General features: G+C 42.1%; 1 protein-coding gene across 4 annotated transcripts in view; it reads left to right on the plus strand.

The window, feature by feature from the left end:
* Positions 1 to 3,799, plus strand: part of znf536 (zinc finger protein 536) — a 218,659-nt gene extending 214,860 nt beyond the window's left edge. For all 4 annotated transcript variants that reach the window (XM_027281278.1, XM_027281277.1, XM_027281280.1 and 1 more), the window contains one exon: positions 1,823 to 3,799. In XM_027281278.1, the coding sequence (XP_027137079.1) occupies positions 1,823 to 2,103 (281 nt within the window). In that variant the 3' untranslated portion in view covers positions 2,104 to 3,799. The remainder of the gene's footprint in view (positions 1 to 1,822) is intronic.
* The last annotated feature ends 8,253 nt before the right edge of the window (positions 3,800 to 12,052 follow it).

Here is a 12,052-nt window from a genome sequence, read left to right on the forward strand (position 1 = left end):
AAAAAAAAAGGGAAAAAGAAAACGAGGGTAACGGCAAATGTACTGTTATTAATAACCTAAAGTACCAGAGAGGGCTCGAACACTCTCCCTTCATTCCGCCCCTCCCTCTTCCTTCCTCCCTCCCTCCCTCTCCATTTTGTTTTGTCCTCTCTGTCTGTCTGTCTGTGAGTGAGTGAGCTAAGTGAAGTGGGTTATGATGGCGGTGTAATCGGCATCCCTCAAAGAAACGGCTGCTGCTATTAAGGGCCATTGTGTTTGCTGCAGTGATGATCAGATTCAATCTAGGGAGAACATTCTGTGCTGGAGCTGTGGCAAAGGGGTGGAGGGGGGGTGATGGTAGAGAAAAATACCTTGCCTCGTTCCGCTCTGCTATTGTGTTCAGGGGGACTAGATGTATGCACACTCTTCAAAAGATGCATATCGACTCGGGGAACTGCAAAAGTTTAGCTCATGAATTTGTGGGAGCTCTCTGACGGCACAAAGTGAGGCGAGTATTAAGTGTTGGGTAATGTTTTGAGGATGTATTTGTTTCAATAAGGAGCTCGGCTGTGCTGCCGGGGAATCACTTTTCCTCTTCTCTTTCTCCTCGACTTTACCCTCTTCTCCCGATCTCTGTTTCTCGGGCTAATCTTCCATGTTGTTAACACACCTTTATGAGGGCCAGTGGAAGCCTGAGGGCCTGAGAAGTCCACTTGTGGCCTGAAGGGTAGAGGGTCAAGTTTGGGTTACAGGCTTTTTATTGATTCAGTCAGTCAGTTGTTTTATACACTGCTGATATGACAGAGGGGACACAAGGGGGCCTCATAGTAAGATGGTTTGGATTCAACAGCTGACTGACGCCTTGTGGAATTTGCATATTCTCCCGATGTATGTGAGTTTCCCCTTCCACAGTCCAGATTCATGCAGGTTTGATAAAGACTTAATTGCCATTAGGTCATTATTTATCATTATTTGTTTCCTATATTGTTGATGATGGGGTTCCTTGGAGACCACAGGTTTATAAAAATCACCAGAGGTCCTTCAATGACATGTCATTCATTAACTAATTTTAATGAAACTTTGAGGAAACGAAAATTTGATGCTGCCAGCTGCCATTCCTAGAAGGATTTAATTACACAGGGTGTCAATGAAAAGTTTTACTGTCACATGATGGTCCATGCTGCTTTAGAGGGTGTCTGTCCTCTGGAAGGGCACAGAGTTACAACACCAAAACACTGCTGGCCTTTTGAAACTAAAAGGTACCCAAAGGAATCTTTGAAAACTCCATTTGGGTACCACCAGTGAAATCTCACTAAGAGGTCTCACTGCTGAAAATAATGCTAGCATTGACACCGTGGCTCCCATTTGGACGAGAATGCAATCTGAGAGAAGGAATCTACTATCTGTTCCTACTTGCTGCATTTTGGTTCTCTGCTTGTATCTCGTGTCACTGATCAACAGGTGGTGGTTAAGACCTACAAAAAGTAGCAATGCACCTACAAAATGTAGTGAGGAAGCATCTTTTCAAAAGCTTTGAAAATGTTTCATGAGGAACGAAATGCATTCACATATCTCAGACCTGTAACCCCCAAACATATATAACTCCATAGAGGACTGGGACCTGCTGTGGAGGATGGTTGTTGTGCCTATAATTCAAACAGAGACTTTCCATGGTGAGATGCAAGCATCTGATTGGTAAAATCACTATTTCACATCTAATCGGGGTAAATATTTAGCAAATTAGATCACAGTGTCATGGGGATCCCCAGGGATCTTGTCTGAGACCTCCTGTTTTCGATCAAAATGGTTACAATTGTCTTTTTCTTTTTGTTTCTCTCTCCAGGCCAAAGACCATTCAAGTGCAGTTACTGCCCCTACAGTGCCTCCCAGAAGGGCAACCTGAAGACCCACGTGCTGTGTGTTCACCGCATGCCCTTCGACAACAGCCAGTACCCTGACCGACGCTTCAAACGATCGCGTCCCGAGTACGACATCCCAGAGAAGAACACAGATGACGCTGTTGGTGTTGCTACATCTAATCAACTAATGACAGGAGCAGATGGAAGCCATGGGAGCAGCATTGAGTTGTTGGCAGGGGATGTCTTGTCCCGTCACCAGGACTGAAGCCACAATGAGTTCGGTCGGTTAATAGCATCAAGGGGGGAAGGTGTGGATTCGTGTTGGACAATCTGAAATGTCATAGATTTCATCAGATCATCAGACAACTCCCCGAACTTGAGAGTTGGTCACTATAAGACGAAGAGACCTATGATGAAGACCCCGACTGAACGACAAGACAATGAGAGAGAAACAAAAGTGCTGTGAATAGACCACACTTCCTATGTTATAAACTCAAAGTAAACATACTCTGCGTGTGTTATTAGAAGTCTGTGACTAAGAAAACATTATAACCTATGTATCTGTGATGAGGTGGCTCAGCATTTTTCATTTTTTTTAAAAGTGAGCACAGTGTTATTATGTGTAAGGATGGAAAGGAGAAAGAGTTACAAACTGTTAATGAAATCATACTTTTCAGACAAATCAAAGAGGAGGGAGGCTATAAAGCAAGAGGGAAGCCAGATGAAGTCATCTAAAATCATTAAAGTGACTTTTCTCCAAAAATAATGCTTTTATCAGAAAAATGATCCGTGTAAACGATTTAGCAGAGCAGTTAGTGTAGGGAAGATGGAGGAGGAAGAGGAGGGCTTCTGATTGCACACCACAGCCACCCAGAACATAACACCAGTGGCTGCCATTTTCCCAGTGCAAGTGATGAGCATTGTATGTGTGTGTATGTGTTGTGGGGTCAGTGGCGGCGACGGTGGCGTGTGTGTCAGGGAAACGGGGGGGGGCAATGGTGCCAGTCTGACTGGAGCTGTCATCGCAGAGGAAATCAATTCGACAACACACACACACACACACACACACAAACACACACACTCAGAGTCCTACAGTGGTAACCCGACTCTGGATGGTACGCCAGGGGGTCAAGTTGAGTCCCATCAGCTGGCCGGAGCCCCTCAAGTCACCTCCTTCTCTCCTCCATCCTTCCCTGCACTCTCACTCTCTCCAATACAAGCTCAATCCATTAGAATGGCCTTGAAAATACAACACAAATCAATCGGCGTATTTAAAGCATCCATTAGCCGACGTTAAGGCTTGTTTTGCTCTGGTTTTGGCAATTCGACGTCTGGAGGTCACCTTACAGGCTCCACGTCAGAGAGGGACGGGGGAGTTTTAACTGATTGTGTTTTAGCCTGGAACGCTTAATGATGACAGATACATGATGGCGTGACACACACACACGCAGGCACGCCACCACCGCTACAGACCGTACAACACATGCACACACACACACACACACACACAGGCACGCACACACACTCTGCAGCCACTGGCGTTATGTTCTGGGGTGGCTGTGGCGTGCATTCAAATGTCCTCTCCTCCGTCTCCTCAATCTTCCCTCCACTAACAGTTTGACTGAATCGTTCACACAGATCATTTTTTCTGATAAAAAGTGTTATTTTTGGAGAAAAATTAATGATTTTCAATTACTTAATCTGGCTTCCCCGATCGCTTCTTAGCCTCCCTCCCTTCTCCTCTTGGTCTGAAAATTTCATTAACAGTTTGTTACTTTGGCAAAGACGTGGACCAAACTGTGGAGGAAATATTTTTTATCACGTGCTCCAGAAGGAAAGATCAGATGTAAGCAGCTGTGTTCTGTACGTAAAAAAAGATGTGTGACATGCAGCTAAAAACTTCTCCTCTAGACGAAAAGCAGGATTCATCTCCTCTGATGAGCTCTTCCACAGGGTGAGACATTGACCCTGCTTTATGTTTTAATTACACTACCTTTTCTATATATATATATATATATATATATATATATATATATATATATATTACACAAGTTGTTTTTCTTAAAGGAGGCATTCTAGTGTGCTTTTTATTTGTGTGGTTTTTATTCCTGGGGGAAAAATCACCATGAAACATTGAAAACATGTTTTGACCTTGAAAAATCAAGCTACATTGTTTTAAGGGCAAAAGAAAAAAAAAAACTTTGATTGTACTTTGTGGTGCTGTTGGTTACCACAAGGAGAATAAGTAAGTGTGGCGCTTTGTGTTCTGTTGGTGTTTGATGGTGGTGGGGGGGTTGGGTGCAGTGGGGATGTTAATGTTTTTCTGATAAAGAGAAATGATCCGGACTTTAAGAAAGTCAATATCCTGCCGTAAGAACCCGCATGCAGCAGTGGGGAGGGCTAAACTCTTAAAACCCCAGGGCCCCAGCTCTGCCTAAAGGAGTTTACTGTCTGACACTTACACACACGCACACACACACACACAACCACACACAAACACAACAACAACAACAACAGGGTGAGAAATTCAATCCCCTTGCATGCATGGAGAGATGGAGGGGAAGTCGTGGAGAAAGACGGAGAGCGGAAGTGTTGAGGGGAAAAATAGAAAGACTGCTGTAATTATAATGTAATTTGAACTTTTCAGCCCTACAGAAAACTACAGTGTTTTCATGAAATACTGTATTTTATTTATTTCTATTCCTTTTTTTTCAGTAGCCGACAGGACAGTAGTTCTCACTGCCTTATAACTGAGTGTATAGGGTCTTTTCCCACTGATGAGATGCCGATAACTTAATGTAGTGTAAGCTTTAGGTTTCGACGCACCGCTGTGTTCTTGGTGGCCGTAGCTTGCTTTTCTGAATGTGTGTATACATTTGAGCGTGCGCTCGACATTTACGCATATTAGCAAGGAGTCAATAGTTGAAAAAAAAAAAAGTTTTTAAAAAGTTGTTGTTTTTTTGTTTTTTTGGCGCCAGTACTCTGTCTTCTTCAGCTAACACGTGTGAAACAGTGCAGTTTCATCATCTCGTTCAGATGAGGCAATAATTTTTGGTTTCGACACCAGAGAATGGAATTTGTTGTGATTCCTGTGTGACTTGTACTCTTTGTCCATCCCTGAGAATGATACGCCACCCCCCCCCCCCCCCCCCCCCTGCTGTAATCCCAAAATAATCCATTCCATTGTCCCCATGCTGTTTGATCTCCGTCAAGCTGCCTATTGAAGTAGCACATGCAGTTTGTTCAATTATAATCACTGGTGCTAGAAGAAAAAAAGAAAAAAAAAATGAAACGATGCCCATTTATTTCAGCCTGCGATGAATTCTGTAGTATGAAATCCTAGTCCAAATACTGTCCACATTCCTAAATGAAGATTTCTACAGCCGATGGGAGGAGACGTGAGGAGAGGTTGTTTTTTTTTGCAAACTATAAGCTTATATTAACAGTACATAACTTTGTATTTAAAAGAGAAATATCCTTGATCGTTATTTATTACCGCACATCTGTTTGACAGAAGATTAAGTCTTTCATTAAAGAGGTGTATCAAACATGGACTGTTTACTGCGGTCTAGATGTTCTGGTGTATTTTGATGCAGTAAGATTTATCCATGTTTTTTTTTCTGCAATAAAACCTCTGACAAACACACACGTCTTTGTCTGGATCCCTTCATACCATTCAGGTCAATCACTCCTCTGGAGAAGATGAATCACTCTGACTGTGAATAGACTCCTGGCACCAAAGTACTGAAACGTTTCACTCAAATCAAAGTGGTAATTCCCAACAGGGGTGTATATAAACAATCCATGCGATCCAAAAGCAGAATGGGTGGTGCTGAGAGGACAAGCCCATGCTAGCGGCGCTTTCAGATGATGCTAGAAACAACACGCTCCCAATGACATTGCTGGCATTTGGCAAGTTAACATGCTAAAATTGAAGTTCGGACAACACAAAATATAACTGAGGCTGATGGGGATGTATTTGATTTGATTTGATTAAATTTGATTTGATTTGATTTAATTTATTTAGCACATAGTTAATTACATTATCCATTAAAGATAAACCAAACAAGAAAAAAAGAAAAAAAACTCAAAAACAAACAAACAGCAAAAGGAATATTATTGTACACAGCGGACATGCAAGGAGGTCCGAAAAACCCTCAAGGGGCTTGTCAAGAGAACCTCCTGAAACAATTACAGAGTATGAATTAGAATGCAAGCTACTGTATTATACAGGGCATACACACTAATGACAACTTCAAGAATAAAACACAGCTGAACACATAGATCCGGCATATACACACATCAAGGTGTTATGAAGATTACAACGGAACATTCAGTTCTAGATCACACAACATACGTTTAACAGATTTTTTAAAAGCTGGTTGAGAGAGTTTAAGAAAATGAGGACGAAGTGAATTCCATATCTTGGAACCTCTGTAGGAAATCTTAAATTGCGATAAAACAGTTCTCGATTGTGGGGGCCGAAGCTGATAGGCTTTATGAGTTGAGAAATTATGAAATTGATTGTTTGCAGAAAATAAATTGTGAAAATGAAGGGAAGTGTTTTGTTTAAAGAACCATATACAAACTGAGCAATCTGAAGGTAATTAATCTGATACATATTAAGAATACCGGTAAATAATATTTAGTCTGATCATAGACTGGGACTGGACAAATCAAACTTTTGAGCTCACAGTGCTATAGTGCCACATCAGGGGATGACAAAAGTTATTACTATGCATCCTTAAGGGAACATGAATACCTGTAACAATCTTCATTGCAACCCATCCAATATCTGTTCACTATGAAAAGAACCCAAACGAGCAGCTCGCATCAATCCGCACAGAGCAGGTCACGCTGGCAGGAAGTCAGACACAGAACCGGCGTGGAGAATTTGGGTTCAGTTTTCAAAATAAAACACCCCGTGCAAACTTTCAATGGTAAAAACAGCCAAAAGTTAAGGCGCAAGTCCCGAGGAGAATGGACTGAAACAGTGCTGCGGCTGCAATGTGATGGAGGTATACCCATTATTTCTCAAAATTAAAAATCTACACATGAAAACTTGGTTTGGCCGTTTTTCACAGCACTGTTAGCAGCCACAAGAGTTCAAATGTAAGGATTAAAATTTGTGGTGCAGAGCTGCTGTTTAAAAGAGTCCCATTGGTAATGGATACCCGATATACATTTCAAAAGTAGTGAATGCTCACATCAAATGTTTTACAATTGTAAGATCCAAAGAGCAATGTAAATGCAAAGCGAGGAAAATGAAAAAAAAAAAGAAAAATCTGCAATGAAAGGACAAAACAAGGGGGGGAACCAAACCAGCAGCTGAATTTGAAATGTTGTCCCCAGGATGAGCGCTTTTTACTGTTAATGGAGAAATAGAGTGCGTGGCATATTTAATGGGTTTTGTTTTTATTGTACAGCACTGAATAATTAACTGGGAAGCAGCATGTCACATAGATTTATCTTTTAATTAAAATAACGTGTTTCACGCATATTTGAGTGGTAGTCCAAATAAATGCAATATCCAAATTTATGTTTTGTTTATCTTCCTGTTAATTATCTGGAGATTGTTCACTGTACAGCTCTTCATATTCCCTCTCTCTCTCTGCATCTTTCTCTCCCTCTTTCTCCCAGTAATAACCATTCAGGTTTTATTAATTTATGGATAATTGTGGCTACATGAATAAGGTGCATGGCATGAAACCAGCTCATTCTTATGAAGTGAGACATGACAGCAATAAAGAGAGGAACATTCTTTTGTCCTTGTCTCTCGAATCAGACTAATTTCCAATATCTGTTTTCCCATTAGAGCCGAGACAAGTGGAAACAACCAGATGCAGTGAAATATCCTCAAAATACCACAAACAAGGTTCAACTTTTATTAACATGTCTCAAGATATTTCATAGCAATCTGTCGAATGGTTGTTGAGATATTTCAAGCGCGATAACCTCGCGGTGGCTCTGGAGGAAAAGTCAGAGGATTACCTACCTAATCCTGATGGAACAATGAATGCCAGCGCCAAATGTTGTGCCAGTATATGAGGCAGTTGTCATGATTTTTTCATTAAATAAGTAAAAAGTTGGACCAAGTGGTGGCGCTAGAGGAAAGTCTTTATGATTCATTCTCTGGAGGCCTTCTATATAAACTGACCCAATAGCTGTTTATCACTCAAAAACAAAAGAAAAAATCAACCTTGCAGTGGTGCTTGATGAAATGTCCGGGGATCATCAAAAGGACTTAGACTTTGTCCTTTGGGCACCATGAATGTTTGTGCAGAATCTTATGTCAATCCATCAAACCCTAATCCTAACCCCAAACCCTAACCCTAACCCTAACCCTAACCCTAACCCTAACCCTAACCCCAAACCCTAACCCTAACCCTAACCCCCGAACCCTAACCCTAACCCCAACCCCAACCCAACCCTAACCCCAAACCCTAACCCTAACCCTAACCCCAAACCCTAACCATCAAACAGTTACTGAAATATTTCAGCCTGACCAAAGTGGCAGACCAAACCCAACGGGCAGGAAGGACAGGAACAATCTGATCACATAGTTTAGAATGATGTTGCAAGCTGAATCTAAAGATCACAGTTTACTACAGCTCTGATTAGCACCTTGGTGCATGGCAGCCACAGCTGAGGCTCATGTGTATCATGGCATTTAAAAAGCTACCCATATTACCAAACAGCTGGGAGCAAAAATACACATAGGTGAATTAATTAAAGCTGCAATAACTTATATAAACAATAGATCAGATGTCTGTGTGTAATAGTAACAGGCAGAGCTTTTCCTCACAGCGCAACAGTGTAACCGACTTATTTAGAGTAGTTTCAGGGTTTTTTCAGTTGGATGGATTTATTTATTATCTCAGTTGGATCTTGTAACTTTCCTGTGACAGCATAGGTCTGCAAAGGGTGCAGTCAGATTAATGTAAAGGCTGCAGCAACACACACAGCCCTACGGCTGGAAAATATCAATTTACTAAAATGTGCTACATTACATCTCTCCTCGTTTCATATAAGGTTAGTATTCTTTGCACATTGTCCCTGTAAAAATAAAGAAATTCAAATTCAACACGCAGAGAGTGAGAATAAGAAATGCATGTCTTACTGGCTTCAAAAGTCACTGTAACCAATGTATCATCTCAATCACGATATAATCAACAAATTCAGTTTAAATAATCTCATCAACGCTTCGTCTTAGGTTGTGAAAATGTTCTCAGATCAGATGAGGGTTAGGGTTCTCCATTGCGATCGGGGCAAAATAAGTTTAAAAACTGTCAACCACAGTAATGATGTTACCACAATTCTCTCCCTACATTCTCACTTTTCATGCAGGCCATCTGCGTGGTTGAATAAATGAATATCTATGAAAACGCTGTAGGCTACATACAGCATGTGAGTTAACAGTAATTAAACGAGAGTCCCAACTTAACGTCCTGTCAGTCAATGCTTGGGCACTGTTGGATATTACGAAACAGGCGATGGAATCCGATTAAATGTTAAATGGTGAAACCGATGCGGGGTGTAACAGTGGATTCGCTGGGAGAAGCTGGGCGGGCGCACCTCGCACTCATGGTGACTGTTAAATTAAGTCTTCAACAGCAAAATGAGTCTGAAAAGAAAGATGAGAAACAGAAAACATGTTGAACTCACATGCTCTGCTCTCTCCTGCAGCTCTTTCTGCAAAACTCACCTGTGTCTGAATGACAAAAAAAAAAGTCTAACATACAGATGAAAACAGCAATGTAACATATTCCATGTCTTAAACGTAATGCTTTCATAACACATGCATAGCTGTAAAGAGAAATCTGACTGTAATCGGTTTACTTAAAGTGCATGTTAATGTACATCCAGGCCTTTGCACTTAAAAGTACTAGAACCACAGTGGCGACCTATGAGGGACTACAGGTGTGGTTTAATGCTAGGTGTTAAAGCTGAGGCTGGCATCAGTTATATCAGAACGAGAGAGCAAGGTGATGTATATAACTTCTAGATAGATAGACGGAACACACATGCAGTATATATGCATACACACACACACATCCTATTCAGTCAGGCATTTCCTAGACAGCGTCTCTTTCCAGATAACACCATCAAAAGGCTGAGTGGTCCTGAAAATAGAATCATCTCCACCATGAATGGGGATGATGCTCATCTAAAACACTGCCTATGTGCATGTCAGCCTCTGCTTACATGTGTGTATGCCAGTGGGAGTGTGTGTGTGTGTGTGTGTGTGTGTGTGTGTGTACGCATCCAGCCTCACTATAGGATGTGGTGTTGCGTCTGTCTGAGTGGATGACTGTCAGCACTACCGGCTCTGTTATCCTGCTGACGTCTCCATTATTGTCGTCTGAGGTGGGACTTTAGCCCTGTCTGCTGTCACTCTGCTGTCACACACACACACACACACACACACACACACACACACACACACACACACACACACACACACACACACACACACAAACGAACTGCACTCATAGGCAAGAAAAGAAATGCCAATACACACGTGTTCAAAGAGACAAACACCATCACACACCGTCAGAACACTCTGGATTAACACAGTCACACACATACATGTGCAGTTTTCTCTCTCCAGTGTTATGTTACAGACTTTTTGACACGCAGCCCGGAGCTGTAGACGTGGTCATGTGTTTTCGTCAGAGAGCATTAGACAACAGATCACTCACATTCAAAGTCAAGGAGCCCTGCCATCACCTCATGCCTCGCAGCTCCCGCTCCGTGCTTTGAACTCCTTCCTCTGTCATTTCCTGTCCACCGATGAGGGGGGTCAGGAGAGGTCAACGTGAGGCCTGAGTGTGTGAGAACAAACAGTGTGTGAGGCGGCCTGTTTTTCTTGCTAGTGCTCAGATGTTCCTGTATTTGTGCGAATGTTTCTGTCTAATGACATCAGCCTCTGCAATATAATATGACCACTTATTGTTTAAATTAAACGGATAATGCTAGTTCTTTGAACTGGAATCTTATTTTTGTTCTTTTTATATTTTAGTTGATGTCTATCAGTTATGATAACATTGTATTCTGAGAACAGTGACATGGCTTGTCAGATCAAGCTGGTCAGGCATTTTGCACACAGGCCAACAGTTTAACCAGAATATCTAAACCCCCTTTATTTGGAGATAAAACTGAACATGAGTGCACCCAGAATGTTAGCGATGATCCCTCATTGCTACAGGGCCAACGTTTGACTGATACATATCAGAAAACTGATCAACGATTTGGCTACATCAGTGCACCCACTGATCTGAACTCAATTATAAGTATCAAAAAGATATTGTGTGTGTCCTGTTCTGCTAGATTGCTACATTCTCTAATCCAGACCAGCCTCGCCAGCTGACATAAATATACACTCACCGGCCACTTTATTAGGCACACTTGTCCAACTGCTCGTTAACGCAAATTTCTAATCAGCATAATCATCACATGGCAGCAACTCAATGCATTTAGGCATATAGACATGGTCAAGACGATCTGCTGCAGTTCAAACCGAGCATCAGAATGGGGAAGAAAGGTGATTTAAGTGACTTTGAACGTGGCATGGTTGTTGGTGCCAGACGGGCTGGTCTGAATATTTCAGAAACTGCTCATCTACTAGGATTTTCATGCACAGCCATCTCTAGGGTTTACAGAGAATGATCCGAAAAAGATAAAATATCCAGTGAGCGGCAGTTCTGTGGGCGAAAATGCCTTGTTGATAACAGAGGTCAGAGGAGAATGGCCAGACTGGTTCGAGCTGATAGAAAGGCAACAGTAACTCGAATAACCACTCGTTACAACCGAGGTATGCAGAAGAGCATCTCTGAACGCACAACACGTCGAACCTTGAGGCAGATGGGCTACAGCAGCAGAAGACCACACCGGGTGCCACTCCTGTCAGCTAAGAACAGGAAACTGAGGCTACAGTTCGCACAGGCTCACCAAAATTGGACAATAGAAGATTGGAAAAACGCTGCCTGGTCTGATGAGTCTCGATTTCTGCTGCGACATTCAGATGGTAGGGTCAGAATGTGGCATCGACAACATAAAAGCATGGATCCATCCTGCCTTGTACAACGGTTCAGGCTGGTGGTGGTGGTGTAATGGTGTGGGGGATATTTTCTTGGCACACATTGGGCCCCTTAGACCAATATTGTTGCTGACCATGTCCATCCTTTTATGACCACAGTGCACCCATCTTCTGA

This window comes from Larimichthys crocea, chromosome VIII (assembly GCF_000972845.2).
Source record: "Larimichthys crocea isolate SSNF chromosome VIII, L_crocea_2.0, whole genome shotgun sequence".
In the NCBI taxonomy this organism is placed as follows: Eukaryota; Metazoa; Chordata; class Actinopteri; family Sciaenidae; genus Larimichthys; species Larimichthys crocea.